This window comes from Simochromis diagramma, unplaced genomic scaffold (assembly GCF_900408965.1).
Source record: "Simochromis diagramma unplaced genomic scaffold, fSimDia1.1 OVJJ01000603.1, whole genome shotgun sequence".
NCBI classification, from domain to species: domain Eukaryota; kingdom Metazoa; phylum Chordata; class Actinopteri; order Cichliformes; family Cichlidae; genus Simochromis; species Simochromis diagramma.
In genome coordinates this window covers 14535940-14555071 of record NW_024387414.1, presented here as the reverse complement: position 1 = coordinate 14555071, position 19132 = coordinate 14535940, and the positions used below count along the sequence as shown (strand labels likewise).

The window sequence follows — 19132 nt, the reverse complement described above, 5'->3', positions numbered from 1 at the left end:
ATACCATAACTGTGTGGCTCATTGTCTTCCTGGCACAGGCTAAACAGAATGAAACTTTACAACTTCCTTTTGACAGTAAAGCTCAAATCCTCACGTCTCTCCTCTTAATTACCCCCTCCCTCTTCTTCCTCCATCACTGGGTTTGCCTCCAAGGCATCAGCAGGCCCCGACCAATAGCAGGCCAGAGGATGTAGCAATAGTTCTGTCTAGCCAATGAGCTTGCAGGCAGTGGGCGTGTTCTTTTCTGCGGCACTCCTGCCTCCCTCTCCCCCCCCCCTGAGTGTCTCTCTCTCTCTGCCTCCCACAGCCAAACTTGCTGTATCATTCATGCTTCCTGGCTTCACTCACATGCACAGAGAAGGAAGAGTTAGAGTCTTAGCCACACATGAAGGAGCTCCGGCTATTTTAAACCACACTGGACTAGACTCGGGATATCTTTATACCTCTTGCAGATTATATTTACGAAACAGGGGCAGAGAAAAGTCTGAGTTAACTTTCTTATCTTTGGAGTTTTTTTTAAATCCATCTGCAGGTTAAGGCGTGTGAGAGACTGAGAAAGCGTTTGAGTGAGTCTGTATGAGTGTGTGAGAGAGACAGAGCGAGAACAAGCAGCAGAATGATTGCGGCTCAGCTACTAGCCTATTACTTCACTGAGCTCAAGGATGACCAGGTTAAAAAGGTGAGTGTTTACCTCTTTCCTCCCTTTTTGATTCTGTTTGTTTGTCTTAGATACACGAAGAAGACGAGCTTATAAAAGATGAGAGAAGCACATGTGTTGTAGAGGTCACCGGGTTTACTAGGTATCTCCATCATAAGTTTTTCTACCACACTGGTACATTTCTTCGAGGAAGTGAAAGAAAGCTTCATCCTGTCGCGAGAACAGACCGATTTCTCGGACCCGTGTCATTTTCACAGACACGCGTTTTAAAGGGAATGACCCCGGCCTAGTGAGACGTGACAAACTGCACAGGGAGGTGTGTGTGCGTAGTAAAATGTAGTCACAACATGAGTAACGTTTTTGCCGTGATAGAAGATGTGAGGGGGTGTGGCAAAGAGCAAGAGAGGAAGTGAGCTGCAAGGATGAAAGGACGCATGAGCACAGGGATGAATGGGTAGAAGTTACTTCAGGGGTCACAGAGTTTCTATTATATTCTTGTTAAAAAGATACCCACACTTTAATTTCCCTTCAGTGGAGCCCGAAGGGGTTCGGTACGGCCCGACCGAGGAGGCGGAGGCCTTGAATAGGTTGAATTATTCATGGTGTGTTCATGTGTCCCTATTTAAAAGTGATGAGTGATGTGATGTACACTTCAGGAAACTTAAAGAAGTCTGTCTGATCATTAGGACCAGATTTAGTTGTCCTCAGAGAGGTGTGTGTGAGAGAGTGAGATCAAAAAGTTGATCTTTTCCAATCAGTTTCCAGCACCTCTTCATTGAATGCGCCATAAAATCTGGTCGCCATAGTTACGAAACAGTAAAACTTAGTCAGAGGAGGTTAAATTACTACCAGGCCCACTGGTGTCACAGTTTTTAGTCTTTGTGTCTAAATTTAAAATTGCAGTTTCTCATCGTGTGCTTAAATTTCACACGGCACAGTGTCCATTTAAGGTCGCTTGTCGTGTCACACACAAGCTGCAGATTCAGCAACAAGTCTGTTATCACACTTCCTTCTTCCATTCTCACTTTCCCATTCTTATTCGAGCTAATCTGTGTGGTCTGTTCACACGGGGCCCTGTCGTCTCCAGCTGTGCCTGCTGTGCTGCACTAAAGTCAGAGCACAGTCTGTAAAGGTAAAAGACATGAATCAGCAGCCAGGATCTGATGTAATACAACACATCTCCCTCCCTTTTTACTCCTGCTCTCTTCCTCTCCCTGCTTCCCTAAAATAGGCCAGCTTTGAACCATGTGACCACAGGTGGACAGCAGGAGGAGGCTTACACCCACACACGCATACACAGACAGGCACACAACGCCAGCTATTTTGGAGCTTTTATAAGAGCAGGGTTTGTGTACCACTTTCTCTAGTTGTGAAATTGTCAAACATGCAGTTCAATATTTGAGCAGCTATAATTAAACGTGTACACACAATCTAATCAATAATGAGTTTCTAGATGACCTGTGGTTGCCAAAGAGACTCGATCAGCTGATTGTCTCTCCGGTCAACCCAATTCACCGCCGTGTCCTTGACTGTACGTTCCCGCTGCAGCTGGTAGGTCATCCAAAGTACATCGTGCGAGTACGTCTGTGTACACGGAGTTGAAAAAGGGAAGCTGCAGCAGGGGGCATTGTAGAGGATGGTATTTTTCCACATGGTGAGGATGCGTGCGCACAATTTCTTGTGTGCGCACACGTACACACAATGGAGTCATGTTTCAATGCTTCCCTGAGCCACCTCGTGGTGAGGAGGAGAGCAAGGCATTGTTGAGAGAAGGAATGCAAACAAAAGGGAGAATGAGAAGGAGGGAGGGAGGGAAGCAGCGGCAGAGAGTGTGACCTCTTCCTGAAACTTGCACCGAGCTCTGGGCGGAGGCACAGAAAGCTGTTTTAGAGGTGTGTTGAAGGGCCTTTACAAACTCTTGCCTCCTGTCTCCTCAAAAAGGGAAACTGTACAAATAAGAAAATGAAGTTGGTCGTGAAATCTAAACAGTCTTAGTCATCACACACACCTATTTTCTCTACAAACGGCAGTGGAGATATTTTCTATTTATGAGCAATATCGTATCAGATAGTGTCCTGATACGATGCAATGCTTAGACATGAATTTTTGCTGAGTCAGAGATGTTTTTTCTATTCTTTGAAAGGAACTGTACAAGTAATATTTAGTCAGATTTTGGAGGGGATTTCATTTAGGTTAGTGTGAAGCAACTTTTTAATCCTCCTCCTTTGTAGCTGAGCATCAGGCAGGACAGCTGAGAACACATTGTTATTTAAGTAGAGGAGAGAATGCCCCCCTATTCACTTAGCTAATTGGGCACATTGTTTTAAACAAGGCAACAGAATAAAAAACAGTCTCATGCAAGTATGTTAGCCAACAGCAAACATACAGCAAGGGTAGGTGGCAGAGAGTTTGAAACCTTGAAAATATGTTGTATGAATGCTTATGCAACTGTTGCTTTTACCGTTACAAAGTTCCTGCCAGCAGCAGTTAAAAACAAAATCTAGAAATCAGAACATGAGGAGATCCTCTGATGATAGGAGATGTTGAAGCAGCACTGTGGGCTAACTGGCTGGGCTGCCAGCAGTTGGAAGATTAAATAGCTCAGAGCTGCAAACCTGAATGGATCTATTTACATCAGCTGACAGTCAGTGCAGTGCACAAGAGCTGCACTAAATAAAGAAATGCTTTCATTTCTCCATTCACAAAAAGGAGACTCTAAATATCAGCTTACTGCAAGCTCTCTAATGGGTGAAAGATAACTTTAAGAAGACTCCCTCTATTGGCGAGCCTGCACTCTTTTGGCCTTTGCAGTTTTCATTATTAAAAAGTGCCACTTAGCCTTTCAGCAGTTATTCACGTTCTGAATATGATACTCAAGCGAAAATATTGGGTTAGATACTAAATAAACTGAAACAGACTGCGCAGACCACCTGAATCAGTACTGATCAGTAGAGTCTAGGACATGTGCAGTATACACACATGCATAGCGAAATGGATAAAAGATGAGCCGACTTCCAAAATTGGGTGAAAAGTTAAAGATTACATTTTTTCAAAACACTGTTGGCGAAATTAGGAACCGATTTCCATCACAATAACAAAAATGTCCTTAACCAAACGTTTGACCCCCACTGCATGGACTTTCTTAAGGCCTTTTGTTGCAGCTAAAGTCTTTCATCTCTTGTTTGGGAGATTTTCCTGTGCTTCCTGATAAAGGCTTCTAGTTCTGTAAGATTTTGGGCCTGTCTTGTTATAGCTTGGAGGACTGTTCGAGCCCCACAAACCTTTAGGTTGTTCCTTTAGAGTGAGCCTGTTGTGAAATTTGAGGTACAGAAGCCATAAGCTTTTTAACTTTAGCTTATATTTGTCTTTTTAATAGATCTGTAATATGTAACTCCAGAAAACTGTAATAAAATTCATTATTCCATTTGTTGGAATAACATTTTTTGTTACTCCTCTACTCCTTGCTTAACAAAGAATTGCGTTTCATTTGTAACCTGCAATTATTAAAATTTTGCTGGCTCAGGGGAGGCCAGGGCTGCAGAGTCAGACTATTTACAAGGCTTTGAAATATGATCCTCCTGTCCTTTCCTAAAGATGACTGTAAACAAGACATAACCCCAACAAGCTAGATGACAAGCGTGAAGCTGAAAAGAGGTCGAAAAGAATTCAAGATATTTAACTTCAAGCCTTATGGAGATCAGCCATGAAGAACAAAGACATTTAAATAATATCAATATTTGTGTAATGCATGTAAACTGTATCAGTTCCATTTAGTTTAATTTAAAATCTCTAATCACTGTCTTATTTCTTCTGAGTATGAAAAGCAGAATGGAAGACATGTTTGCATGCACGTGTAAATGTGTGCATGTGCACACTGTAAATGAAATAACAGATGTAGAGTTACAAAGGGAGGACGTTTGCAAGCAACAACATGTCACTGCTGTTAAACAGTCCCTTCTAACTAAGGACTACATTTGGGTGTAAAATACAACCCAGCACAGGTGTGGACTTGTTTTTGGCGTTATCCAACAAGTTTCCTGTGCCTGCATACTCTAACCCAAATAGTATTCAGGTTAGAGGTTACATTTACTCAGCTGTGCCCTCCTGTCTGACAAGAGCTTGTGCACATAATGAGCCTTTATTCCACACACTCCACATTAGGCCCCATACGATGAATCAGTTAGACTACTTAACAGTTACTGCAGATAGGATGGTCACATACATGAGAATAATACTATGGGTTGGAGATAAGCTTTTATATATTATTCATGCATGGCTGCAAGGTGAAACTAGCTGTTGGTCGCATCTACATAACAGTTGACTGACCATTTAATAAGCAGGTGAGAAAGACAAGTCTCTGCTGGTTGCACTGGATTTGTGCCTTAGTTTCACCACACATGTTTTCTGCGATATAAAATCCATGTCAGTGGCCAACAGTTTTTCCTGTTTCACAGCAGACTGCCATTGTCATGTCACAAGGGCCAGATTTATAAAGGAAGTACAGTTAACACCCCTAAAAGAGGATGTTGCGACATTCCTATGTGACAGATTTTACAATTTCTGATGCCTGTAAGCTGTCGCGTTTCCCTGGCTTCACATTACACTGTGACTTTGAATAATTACCAGCTACAGAAGCTTAGCCAACATTGTTGAGAGAGATCATTGCAAGATGTGACACTAGTGACGATACAAGAACAAACTGAAAGATGCGAGTTTTGTCCATGCCTGCAGTATTTTTGAGTAGTAATCACAGACTGCATAAAAGCCACCCATTGGTTCCCGAACTCCACACTTTATTGGCTGCCGTGATTAAGTTAACATTGGAAAGCTTGGACATGAGGCTGTATAATCACAATTGAAGTAATGCACATTCATACCATTGATACCTGCTATTTAGGGGTAAGTAACAGATGAATAAAATTTTACTTCTTGGGTGGTCTCCATATGTCCATGTCTCTTCTCTGGCAGGTAATTAACTCAATTAAAACAAATTAAAATGCTCCGGATTCCTTCAACACCACAAATAGAGGTCCAGATCAATGAGGCCAGGCAAGCAGACTGACTAGCTCCCTTTGTCAGCACACCTCTCAGTCAAAGGAGCCGTGGCCCCAACTTTTATGACCCCATCTACAATTCTTTAATTAGTTTTTCCTCCTTTGAAGCCTACTAGCGTTAATTAACCCTTTTCCTTTTTTTCTGGACTGAGTGGTTTTGCCATATTTTAGTCCTGCTTCCACAACAAAATGACTGAGTGTGTATCAGAAATTAGTGAGGATGATCTCTGCCTATGCAGCTTATTAGGAAAAACCGAGAAGAACCTATTCTGATGGTCGTCAAACCAAGTCTTTAACCACATCTTTATATAATACCCATGGGGCAACATGTTGTTCATTATGTGCCATGTCTGTGTGACCATTAGGCATAACATCCAGCCTACTGTCGACTGAGGTCAAATGATTGGGACTTTTACCCACAATTGAGAATATATTCTGTTTTTGGTTTCTGAAACCACAAAAGCATCTCTTTGTTTCATCACAGTGTGTGATGTAACACTGGATTTCAGCAGATTGTTTAACGTGCTGTTCCTGAAGGGTCAGACAGTTCAGCCTTTGCACAGTTGCTAAAGTGGGAAGTTTCAATAGGGAGACTTTAGAATTTCAAGACTTGATGGTTTAAGGCAATTTAAGACAACTGGCTCCTTTTCCTGGTAAGAATAATGTCTGACTGAATTCTTGGCATACCTCCTACTTTGCCTTATCACTGTCATTCGAGCAATAAAACCACAACCCTACCCTGCTGTGCAGTGTTGCCTTTTGCTAGGACTGAGTGACACACAGTGGACTTCCTTGTTTCACTGTGTCACCAAGGTGACCCTGTGCACACATTGCGATGACTCCGATCTGAGAAATTGATCTGATTATTTTGGAATAAAGCTATATAAGAAATCTTCATTACTGGTATATTATCCAGCTACAGGTTATTTAACATTTTATGATATCGAAGCAGGTTATCTTTATCCATGAGTCCAATCATTATGAGATAGGGAGTCATATTTACAATATCCTCATGCTTGGTCATTGTCACTGTGTGTGTGTGTGTGTGTGTGTGTGTGTGTGTGTGTGTGTGTGTGTGTGTGTGTGTGTGTGTCAGTTAGAAGTGTATTTATTGCAGACAGATGCTTAATAGTTTAGATGGAAATAATTTCTATTTTTTGTTTGTCGTTATTTTTACTCTTAGATCGATAAGTACCTGTACTCCATGCGTTTCTCTGATGAGACGTTACTGGACATCACGCAGCGATTTCGCAAGGAGCTGGTCACAGGACTGGGTCGGGATACTAATGCCACTGCTACACTGAAGATGCTGCCAACATTTGTACGCTCAATCCCCGATGGGATCAGGTTAGTCCATCTAAAACTGCTTTTATATCACTGTATCAGGGAACAGAAGCCAGTCTCCACAGGCAGTAAAGGCTTGGTAAAGTCCATGAGGTCATTTATATTTAGATCATATTTCTTCATGTTTGGTGTGTGAAAGTGTAGAAAAGCTTTACAGCTCAGAAACAGGAACACTGACCTTAGAGTTGCAGATCCAGGAATATCCTTTTATTATGCAGGTCAGTAAAATTCAGAGAAAACCTTAATGGGACAGTGTTTTGTAGAGAGTGTGTTATGCAGGAGCAAGGTGACAGACGGTCCCTTATCTTTTACTTGCTGTACTTCTGGGAGCATCGGTCCAACGAAGACTGACTTTTGTTACTTATGCACAGTCATCATCATTAACAGCAAAGCTCTTTGAATGAACACACCATTTCTGCCTTGCAACAAGTCTACTTTAGTTTACAGTGTAAGAGCTGTGAGCCCTGACACACATTACACACACAAATCAGAGATTAGCACTAATCCTGCTGCCATTGTTGGAGAAGACATCACTGTGAAAGCTGGTCCTAAACTTACAGAAATGCACATGGAGTCAATTAGAGTTATATAACAAATTCAAGGAAATTAGTTACTGTTGCAGTTGCAGATGAGGTGTAATAGCTCAGCCAGTGTTGCTTTGTAGCACAGTTTTTTACTTATTTTAATTCACAAATAAATAATTTGTGAACAGGAATTTTACTCCCTGATTTTTAAAGAGAGACAGCTTGATGTGTGGTGATTTAAAGTGAACAGATTTTTACAGCACTTGTCTATTCAAGGTTGTGGGGGGTTTGAAGCCAAGGTGTCACAGGGTGAAAGTGCAGGTACTCCCTAGGTCACCAGTCTGTTTGGGGGCTGTTTCATCACCTGCTTTTTTAAAATGTGCGCAGATATCACTGAACAGCTGTGGGGAAAAATAGGTACATGTAGTGGAAGATGTTAGATGTTTGTTGTTTTTGTTGTTTTTTTTAAAATCAGGTCCAACAAAATCAGATTGACCCAGTTGTGTTAATTAAAGGATACACCAAATGGGTCTGTTATTACCAACAGTGTCTCAGTCATGTAAGATAAAGAATAAAAATTGTAGCTGTGTAGTTGAGCTCAAAATAAAAGCCAAGTTAAAAAAATGCAGCCAGTTTTTGCAAGCTTCATGTACTTTTAACGCTCCACATGATCTCTCTATATGTACTGTAAAAACAAAAAATTATTTTCAAAGAAGGATGTCGGCCGAGAACTCAATGGCTTCACTGCAGGAGTGACCCCATCGCAACATTGTCCCTGGTTTGTACTTTCTAGAGTTACAGCTTGATTTGTTTGGACTGACTTGCTGAGCAGTAAGCGTTAGGAAGTGAACAGACCTTATGTGATGAATCTGAGATTACTGCCAGTTTTATCAAAGGTCAGTATGCTTTAAATTCAAATGAGCCATGATGACGCAGCCCGGTTTATCTAACTCTACTGTTTATCTAGTCAGAAAGCTATAAAGAAATTAAGTTCCTCGTTGAGATACACTAAATAAACTACTGTACCATTATTCAGCTAAATATACACATAGGACTTTAAGGGATATCGGTGGTGAGATTAAGTAGTACTTTTTCACAGCCCATCAACAGCCTATTGACCTCTCACAAGCTTTTATTATGCAGGGTATTGTCAGGAGTTAGGATTTCACCAGCCGTATAATTGTTTCATTTACCTATGAAGCACCATGTCTGATAAGCTGTTGACCTTGTGAATATATGTCCTTGATCATAATGCCCCTGGTGGTGATAATCATTAACCAATGAATATACAGGAAGCCACAGCAGGACAGACAGAGCAAAGTAAACCTGAGCTATTCATACACATGAACAAACATAGGCTCACAAGAAACAGTACGAGTTTATAGATGGGAGCTTTTGAGCAAACATTAATCTTATAATCTGATTCTTTACCTCATCTTCCTTATAGGCCACTCTCACTGTATTTGTTTAAGCTTACAGATATTAGACATGCAGATGAGGCAGTGACAGTGGACACATTCAATGCTTTCTGTAGGTAGAAGTCTCAAACACTAATGCTCATGTGTTGCCCCTTTCAGTGAATAAAATATTCCTGAAATGCTCTGACTCGCTTTTTAGTGTTGCAAGTGAGTTTTTCCTTTCCCACATTGCAAAGTGTTCGCTCTAGGAGGTCACTCGATTGTTGTTTTCTACAGTACTGCTGGATCTTTACCTCACAGACTGTTGTTGTGAACTGATGTTCTGTAAATGAACCTGAACTGTACTGATGTTTTCTTCGCTCTTCCCCTCTCCCACTTTTGGTCTCTCCCTGTATTCCAACTCTTTCCATCGCAACAGAGAAAGGAGACTTCATTGCACTCGATTTGGGAGGCAGCAACTTCAGAATCCTCCGCGTCAAAGTGAGCCATGAGAAGAAACAGACTGTGCAGATGGAGAGTGAAATCTACGACACGCCCGAGGATATTATTCACGGCACTGGAACGAGAGTAGGTTTACAGAGAAATATACACATGTAAACAGCTTATTCTGAGCTCCACATGAGATAACTCCCCCCTCTTTCCACCTCCATTCCAGCTGTTTGACCATGTGGCAGAGTGTCTTGGTAACTTCATGGAAAAACACAACATCAAAGACAAGAAACTTCCAGTTGGTTTCACCTTCTCCTTCCCCTGCCAGCAGACCAAACTGGATGAGGTAAACTAAGCAGTCAACAAACTTCCCTCCACCCTTTTCCCGTAACAAGTCGTCACAGTTTGCAGACTCAGCCAAGAAAATAAACACTCAAGAGAGACTTGAATCTCTTACTTTTTCCTCTGGCTTTCTTTGGTTGTATCCAGGGCTTTCTGATAACATGGACTAAGCGTTTCAAGGCCAGTGGAGTGGAGGGGATGGATGTTGTCCAGCTGCTTAACAAAGCCATCAAGAAACGAGGGGTGAGTGTCTGCTGTCATCTCCCTTGGTACCACACTTTAGTTAATGTCATTAAACTGGGATATAGTTTAACAAAAATGGTGCTAAAAGGCTCTCTTATGTATTTTGGCTTTTAAATATTTCAGGACTATGAGGCTGACATTATGGCAGTCGTAAATGACACTGTGGGAACAATGATGACCTGCGGCTTTGATGACCAGCGCTGTGAAGTCGGCATTATTATCGGTATTGCAGATTTACTGTCCATAAAAATAAAGCAAAATAAAAATTAGATGCTTATATGGGAAAAATTGAAGACAAATGGATAATTGTAGCCAGTCTGTGTAAAATCGATGTAACTGTAGGCGTATTTGTGCTTTAGGTACAGGTACTAATGCATGCTACATGGAGGAGCTGCGTCACATTGACCTGGTGGAGGGAGACGAGGGCAGGATGTGCGTGAACACTGAGTGGGGAGCCTTCGGGGACGACGGCAGGCTGGAAGACATCAGGACTGAGTTTGACAGGGAGATAGACAGAGGCTCTCTCAACCCGGGCAGCCAGCTGTAAGTCAAACCAAAAGTATCACACCTTTCCTCACATCATAAAATTAATACTTAAACTGCTCCCAGTTAATTTACCAGAAAACCATGAGAAACCTGTAAACATCCTTTCAGCTGCTACAAACACAACTACCGGCAGCTGTGAAAGAGCAGCTATAGTGAGTAGTGATGCATTTCTGAACCTCGAGCTGAAATGTCTTTTCTGTGCATTAGATTTGAGAAGATGGTCAGTGGGATGTACATGGGGGAGCTGGTTCGCCTCATCCTGGTGAAGATGGCCAGAGAAGGCTTGCTGTTTGAGGGAAGGATCACCCCCGAGCTGCTCACTAAAGGAAAGATCGAGACCAAGCACGTCTCAGCCATAGAGAAGTGAGTCACACCACAGTCTTAAACCGAGTAGACAAAAAAATTGAATGATTTTTTAAATGAAATTGTAAACTTTTTTTTTTGTTTATCTCTTTTGTTTAGGAGCAAGGAAGGGTTGATCAAGGCGAGAGAGATTTTGAACAAACTGGGTTTGGAGCCATCAGCGGACGACTGCATTGCTGTGCAGCATGTGTGTATTGTTACTGAGAAAACACTTCAGTTATTTATTTATTTCTTTTTGGTTTCAGAGAGGGAACTTAAATCAGGAAAATCATATAAGATGAAATTGTATAGTTAAGTAGTTAATTTGTAACTTTTAGTCTGTTTAAAATATTAAGATCCATGGAACAAATGAAATCAAATATTTAAGACGTTTCTTAATAATTTGGATGGTCTTGATGCATTTTTTTCTTGTCTTCCCTCAGGTTTGTGCCATTGTGTCTTTCCGCTCCGCCAGCCTTGTAGCTGCTACTCTGGCCGGCATCCTGATGAGGCTGAAGGAGAACAAAGGAGCGTCACGTCTCCGAACCACTGTAGGCATCGATGGGTCTCTCTACAAGATGCACCCACAGTAAGTGATAAGTTTAAAGACGAACCGTTTAGATTAGTGTTTACTTAAATGCTCTCTCGCTCTTTAGTTTTGTACTAGAATTGCCGTCCGGCATTTGGGAGTTAAATGTGTACCTATCATCTTACTTTGATCTTAAGTAAAATGTGCATAGTTAAGCAGAATCTCATATGCGTTTCAGATATGCCCGTCGTCTTCACAAGACAGTCAGACGCTTGGTCCCAGACTGCGATGTTCGATTCCTCCTCTCGGAGAGCGGCAGTGGAAAGGGTGCTGCCATGGTGACCGCTGTGGCCTACAGACTCGCTGAACAATCGCGACAAATCGCCCAAATACTGTCCGAGTTTTCCCTGACGACTGAACAGCTGCTGGAGGTGAGAAAAGATGCTGCAGTGTTTGTTCTGCCGATTTGCGTTTCACAATATTTAGACTCTGACAATAAAATATTAATTTTAGGTGAAGCAGAGAATGAAGATAGAGATCCAAAATGGCCTTTCTAAAAGCACACAGGACATTGCCACAGTCAAAATGCTGCCAACCTTTGTGCAGAGCACTCCTGACGGCACAGGTAATGCACGCACGCACACACACACACACACACACACACACACACACACACACACACACACACACACACACTTCAGCATATGAAAATATCCAACTAGATAGTCAAAGGAGCTTGCAAAGAAAAGCGTCTGGACTTCTTTAAGTTGCTAGAAGACATAGATGGACATAGTGGACATAGATGTCATAGATGTCAACCAGTATGACGTAGATGGACATAGAGATAGCTCACAGTGGACATAGATGTCCACTGTGAGCGACCATCTTTGAACAGAGGCGGGGGTTTACGACACCAACTGTCTGCCATCTATAATCCAGTTCTGAGATCCCTTCCCAGACGCCTTAACGCCCACTCACATCCTGGGCCATCTGACCTCAGGAAATCGCATGATAAGGTGGGGCCAGGTTTCACAATGAGCTCACCCGAAACCCTGGCTGATTGGGACCCACACCCATTTTCACACCTTGGCTCATGTGATTAGAGGACCGTCAGGGGGTCCTTTTGTCCCTCTTTGGGGGGAAACTCCCACAGGGTTTAAATCTGGGACTCTCCACCATTTGACCTTTGAACTGAAGAAGCTTCTCGGATGAGAGGTGAAATGTCTTCTAGCAACTTAAAGAAGTCCAGACGCTTTTCTTTGCAAGCTCCTTTGACAACGATGACCTGGATGACTGAGAACCTTCACGGTCAAACTAGATAGTTTGACCGCAGATCTGTTCGGGAAGAAGGAACCGTTGGCTTCACTACTTCACACCTTTTCTTTCTGCAACTCTTGCAGCTTTAACAAAAAAAAGATGTTTTTCTTAATAGAACAGCTTCAGCTCTGTACACACACAGCAACACACATGTACCCACATAACTGTATGAATATTATGGAAAACCTATCGCCATAAGATAAAAGATTAGTCTGTTTATTCTGTTTTTCAAGCTTACATTGCCTATTAAGTCTTTTCCTAATACGTTTGAATGTTTTGACCGCTGGTCATTTATCTTTCTCTTGTTTTGTTTATCTGTGTGTCCAGAACATGGTGATTTCCTGGCTTTAGATTTAGGAGGAACCAACTTCAGAGTTCTGTTGGTTAAAATTCGCTCTGGGAAGAGGAGATCAGTGGAGATGCACAACAAGATCTACGCTATTCCTCTCGAAGTGATGCAGGGCACAGGGGAGGAGGTGAGATAAACAGCCTGTAATCTAGAGTTAACGGTGTAAAATTATACCGGCAGGTAACTGCGACGAAAGGAGGACTGGTGAATATCTCCCCGTTAAATAGAGGGTAAAGATTAGGATGGTAGATGGGGGATGTGAGGCTTGTTGGTTTAAGAGATAAGTAAATAGGATAGAAGCTGGGAGGAAGGTCAAAAGTTTAGGGACAGACAATTAGAGAGGGACAATTAGAAAAGTTGACTGGCTTAGATTGGCATCGAGTTGACAATCTCTAAAACAGAGAACTTTAAACTTAACCCTTAAGCACCAGCTTAAGCTAATCCAGTCACCTTTGACTTCTTTAGTCTCACTCCTCTGGAAACAGGACAGGAGAGTGATATTTAACAGATGCTCTTTACAAAATACCCTGTGTTATGTATTTTAGTGTTATCACATGTTTCTCAGTAATTCTCAGAGGTCCCATTATTCAAAGCAAGTGACCATTAATGAATCAGATTTGCCACGCAGATCATTTTAAATGTCTTTGAAATCATCTGTGTCCTAATATAACAATGCATTTCACACACAATGCATCAGATTAGTGCATGGGCAAAAAAATAATACATTTAACCACAACACTCTAAACTGCATCATTCTTGAATTCCTCTAATTGAAATTATGCAGCGTTTTGGATGTTAAACCACTAGTAAGTATCACAGTACATGCAGAGAGAGACTTTCCTCTGGTTTCTGTGATAAGGAGCAAATACGGCCTTATGGCGTAAAGTGCTTTGAGTCATCATTAAGACTAGTGATGTACTTTACAAATGCAATTTTTAATGTGTCACTTTTTTATTTTTCCAGTTGTTCGATCACATCGTGCACTGTATCAGTGACTTCCTGGACTACATGGGGATGAAGAATGCCCGTCTTCCTCTGGGCTTCACCTTCTCCTTCCCCTGCCGACAGACCAGCCTGGACGCTGTGAGTAATACTCCTGCTTCTTCGTCTTTTATGTACAGCCCTGTACTTTCTTCTATACTCTGAGAGTCTTAAACTGGCTGTATTGCAAACTAAAGCTGTGATTTATGCATAACTTGTCCACCGTTAAGCAACATCAAGAGGGGAAAAAAGCCAAATAACATTTCATGAACTGATGCCTGAGCCATCCATGAAGTTGTCACATGATAAACTAAACTTGTGTGCGTCTGTGTACAGGGCATCTTGGTGACATGGACCAAAGGCTTCAAGGCGACAGACTGCGAAGGGGAAGATGTGGTGGGACTGTTGAGGGACGCCATTAAGAGGAGAGAGGTATGAGGATATGAGGAGCAGCATCACTCAGTACAACATGGAATCATGGTGTTTTTGTGGCACGTCATATTGTTTGTCTGGTCTGAAGGAATTTGATCTGGACGTGGTTGCTGTAGTGAATGATACAGTGGGAACCATGATGACCTGTGCCTATGAAGAACCCACCTGTGAAGTTGGTCTTATCGCCGGTTAGTTCACCTTAAAGTAACACTTGTTTTTATAAAATATTCAGCTTTTTTGTGCTATATCTATATAATGCGTCTCTCTGATTACAGGTACTGGCAGTAATGCGTGTTACATGGAAGAGATGAAGAACGTTGAGATGATTGAGGGCGATGAGGGACAGATGTGTGTCAACATGGAGTGGGGAGCTTTTGGAGACAACGGATGCCTGGACGACATCAGGACAGAGTACGACCGTTCTGTGGACGACTTCTCCCTAAACCCGGGGAAACAAAGGTGCCTCATACACACCATCCCATGCTTGAAAAGATACAGGGCATTCATTCCTATCTTTGAGGTGCATGTAAATACCGTATATTTATGTTTCCTTTGTCTTTGCTTGAATTCTGCATTTTAGATATGAGAAAATGATCAGCGGCATGTACCTCGGTGAAATCGTGCGGAACATCCTCATCGACATGACCAAAAAAGGATTCCTGTTCAGAGGACAGATTTCTGAAACACTAAAGACCAGAAGCATCTTTGAAACAAAGTTCCTGTCACAGATAGAAAGGTAAACAATGAACGCTATCTTTGTTTGCGTCTAATAAGAGTGTCAGTTCACCCTTCCACGAGATAAGAAGTCACCTGGACAGGAGATTATACTCCATTAGCACCGCTTGCTATCGTACCACTGATTGTGTTGTCTATTTAATGATAAGATATTGCTCCTGTCTCCTTACTAAACTCCTTACTCCTTTCATTTGTCATCTTTTAATGACTTTCTGTTTGTATCTTTGTACAGTGACAGATTGGCTTTGCTGCAGGTGCGATCAATCCTGCAACACTTGGGCCTGGACAGCACCTGTGATGACAGTATCATAGTCAAAGAGGTAAAGAAGAGTTAGTTAGTTAGTAATCAAAGTCTTAGACTTGCATTTGGACACTGAGAGAGAACCATAATGCTATCTTGTTAGCCTTATTTTATGAAAGACTACGTGACACAGGAGTAGGAGAGAAACTGAAACTTAGGCTGTATTTGTTCTCACTTCGACTGATATGTACTTGTGTGGCTCAAAAAGCTGTTGCAATAATGATAAATGTCTTCTTTGTTAGGTTTGTGGAACAGTGTCACGTCGTGCAGCTCAGCTATGTGGCGCAGGAATGGCGGCAGTGGTCGATAAGATTAGAGAGAACCGTGGACTGGACCATTTGGACATCACCGTAGGGGTAGACGGGACCCTGTACAAATTACATCCACAGTAAGTTTAATCCATTAATTTATTTATTATTTCATATGTTAAAAATAATTCACTGGCAACTGAAGTGAAGTGGCATATGATGACCTCATAAGCTGCTGTGTTATGTCACCATTTTCACAAAAAAGTATCTTTGTAGTTACAATAATTACGCAGCAGACAGACAAATAGAAACAATAGTAGGCTCATCGAGTTAAGAAGAGCAGCTCCAGGCTGCTAACAGAAAGGATCATTCTTTGCTACTTTTTAAAAGGTTTTGTGAAAGTATTTTTCTTTTCTTAGTCATGGTGATAAATTTATTTGGAAGTAAGCTAAATAAGCTAAAAGTAAGCATTTGACATTAAATAGCAGTCGCAAGATAGCCAATGCAGTCAAAGTAGCACTTTAACTAAAGCGTACATATAGCACAGAGAGTCTTGTGTCAAGTTGAGTCCTGCTTCAGTCCTGTTATAACTGCATATGAGATTCACTGCATGTGTTGCACAATGCAAGAGAAAAACCTCAGGTTAAGTAAATATTCACTGCTCGTTTGTTCTTATGTCCAGTGTCACCACAAGAGCAATGCTTAGGAGACATAGTCATTAATAGGTCATTGGTTTGGACATGTTTTCGAACGAACGAATCAGTGGCAAGTTGATTTATTGTGCCTTAACCCTTGAGCTGACACATAAGCTTTCCTTTATTTATAAGATGGTGGTGCAGATCCGATTTTAAACTGTCATTAACTCTCCAAATCCCGTGTGGAAAGTCCGTGTGATGGCTGATTGCATTGTTTTGTGAAACCAGTCCAGATAATACTCCTGTGAATTCAAAGCTAGCAAGTAGCTATCTCCTGCACACCCCGAAACATCTCCACTGTGGTACTGCAGCTGATAGAAATGAGCTCCTGCTGTGTGCTAAAACTGAGGAAGCAAAACTGCAGGCAGTGTCCGTATCTGATTCTCTGATTTCTTTTTTGGATGTGTGAAAACAACTTTTATTTTATGCTAAGCTATGCAGAAAAGCCTGTTTCCCGGTTAGATAGTAGAGGCCTGGTTGTCTTACTTTTGTTTTTGAACATGATTCATTTTGGCGAGGAGATGGTAAACCATACCTTCGCTCCCTCTTGTGTCACTGTCACACCCATTAACCGTATCATCACATTTAGACTGGCTCTTTTTGCTTTTCTGACTAACGTGTACATCCTCTGTCTCTGTGTAGCTTCTCCCTGATCATGCACCAGACGGTTAAAGAACTGGCTCCAAACTGTAATGTCAAGTTCTTGCTGTCAGAGGATGGAAGTGGAAAAGGAGCTGCACTCATCACAGCCGTGGGCTGCCGGCTAAGACAGGAGCTGAACAGCAAATAGAACATTTTCTGCATCTCACTGTTATCTCATCCCCTCTCCTGCCCCAGTTCTCAACCATTGTCTCCTTTCCTCCTAAATCAAACAAGACCAGTCGACATATCACGCTCCGGTAGCTGCTTTAGTCCGTCTACGTGAGGCAGAGAAAAGGAGAGGTTTTCTCTCTGTTGTGGTTAGATTTATTAACAGCACCCAGTCTCTTAAGGATATTGCAAGTTTGCAATTTCTGTGGATAAAACACGCACAAGCAACCCTTTGTCTTTTTTTTTTTTAATGCAGGACAGTCGCATGCCTGTAAACCCCCTTTGTCTCCATCTGGAGGAATTCTCTGGTAACTGCATTCTGTTATAAGTTGCAGGTCAGCACACCAGTTGCAGAGAAACATCGCAGATTGATTCTTTTAACTTGTTCAGTAGAAAGAAAAACATAAAAACGCTCTTTTAGACCAAAGTCTGTGTGTCTGCTGTAGATTACGCGCGTATGTACAGGAAAGCATGAAAGGGATGCGATATATAAATGTGTACTGAGATGAAAGGGAATCTTTTTTTTTTTTTTTTTCTTCTTTTCTTTATTTTATTTTATTTTTTTGCTTTTTTTTTTGGTATTTGATATCTTACCCACATATAAAACAATGTTATAAATACATTGTTGTTATTTATTGTATTTTTATATATCGGGAGATGTTGAAGAAAAATGTTACTGTTGCAAAATATGATGCATATATAGGAAGCCAGCGAAGAAGTTCCCTCACACGGTACCTGTCCTGTATTTATGTGCTCAAGCATGACAGAAGAGGGACTTCTGCAGTGGCAGATTTAGAGAACCAAGTGGTGCTCAAAGTCAACGCCCACACGTCTTTTAGCATTTAAAGTTCATTCCATCCTGTTCTTTGTTCTGTTTATGTTTCCTAAAAACATTTCTCCTCTGGTCCTCTCCGGCCCACCTGCAGTTGCTCCCTGCTCCACGGTTTGAGAACCACTGGTCTTATCTCAGAGAGCAGTATCTTTTTATTGTCTGTAGTGTGAAACTATGTGTCCTGTTGTTGGTACCGGTCACAGCTGCTGTTAGTGTGTTCATTTCTTAAGAAGTCCTGGCTAACCTCATCACCATGATGATACCTTAACAGCTATTTAATTATGAAACAGAAATGCGGTGCTAACACGGATGCCAGGGGAATAACAACAGCAGCCATAGTGTGTATAAACTCGCATGAACATTACAGAACTTTTAAAAGAGTTTTAACATGTTGGCCAATAATAAAAGCACGTACTCTACTCGCCCCTTTAATATCACCATGTGCTCCTAAAAGCTCAGGAGGATGTCTAAGGTAACTACTGTCAGGCTCATTCATGTAGCATAACTTATGCAAATTGATATTTATTTTCATTGTGTTAAAAGCAAAAGGGGGGAAAAAAAGTCTCAAAGTTACGACGGCTTAGATTCATTATGAAGCAATTAAAGAGCACAAGAAGAAAATATTCTATTATAAGATCAGTGGTGCCCGTGGAGGACGGGATATGGTTGAGATGCCACCTTTTTAAATATTCAAATGAATACCAGCTGAGCTAAAATAATGTCCTTTCCTACCTTTTAGTCATATTGTATGATTAAAGAAGTCAGGTAGCTCCTTTACTCTGCCTTCAGATTGACCCCAGAATGTCCAGTCGCACACAAACGCTTGAATCTGTGTGATTCTGCTAATAAAGGATGTATCTGTCCCACATCGCCAATCAGTCACTTAATAAAGTCAAACCTGTGTAAACATGATGTCGTGGTTGGTTTGTTTTTGTTTGTGCATTGATGATTTAGCACTCACGTAGTTGTGAATCTCTTCAGTGGTGTTACAAATGTATTCAGT

General features: G+C 41.5%; 1 protein-coding gene across 2 annotated transcripts; it reads left to right on the top strand.

Annotated features, from left to right (window-relative positions):
* Nucleotides 1-298: 298 nt before the first annotated feature.
* hk1 (hexokinase 1) lies at nucleotides 299-19041 on the top strand. 2 transcript variants are annotated; one of them, XM_040011200.1, is made up of 21 exons: nucleotides 299-679; nucleotides 6896-7063; nucleotides 9419-9565; nucleotides 9654-9773; nucleotides 9917-10012; nucleotides 10136-10235; nucleotides 10372-10555; nucleotides 10766-10921; nucleotides 11021-11108; nucleotides 11344-11489; nucleotides 11668-11860; nucleotides 11943-12054; nucleotides 13074-13222; nucleotides 14059-14178; nucleotides 14413-14508; nucleotides 14597-14696; nucleotides 14784-14967; nucleotides 15089-15244; nucleotides 15476-15563; nucleotides 15787-15932; nucleotides 17130-19041. In XM_040011200.1, the coding sequence occupies exons 1-21, from the start codon at nucleotides 617-619 to the stop codon at nucleotides 17275-17277; spliced, it is 2760 nt and encodes a 919-aa protein (XP_039867134.1). In that variant the 5' UTR covers nucleotides 299-616; the 3' UTR covers nucleotides 17278-19041. The 2 variants fall into 2 exon arrangements, with proteins under 2 accessions (XP_039867134.1, XP_039867133.1); XM_040011199.1 differs by having other exon boundaries at nucleotides 300-679; nucleotides 6896-7059; nucleotides 9417-9565.
* The last annotated feature ends 91 nt before the right edge of the window (nucleotides 19042-19132 follow it).

What these genes read in the sequence shown, in the direction of transcription:
- hk1 (XM_040011200.1), top strand. Translation starts at nt 617, where the DNA reads ATGATTGCGGCTCAGCTACTAGCCTATTACTTCACTGAGCTCAAGGAT. An exon ending in CGACTGAACAGCTGCTGGAG is followed by an intron (nt 11,861 to 11,942) that starts GTGAGAAAAGAT and finishes TATTAATTTTAG; the next exon opens with GTGAAGCAGAGAATGAAGAT. An exon ending in CTAAACCCGGGGAAACAAAG is followed by an intron (nt 14,968 to 15,088) that starts GTGCCTCATACA and finishes TCTGCATTTTAG; the next exon opens with ATATGAGAAAATGATCAGCG.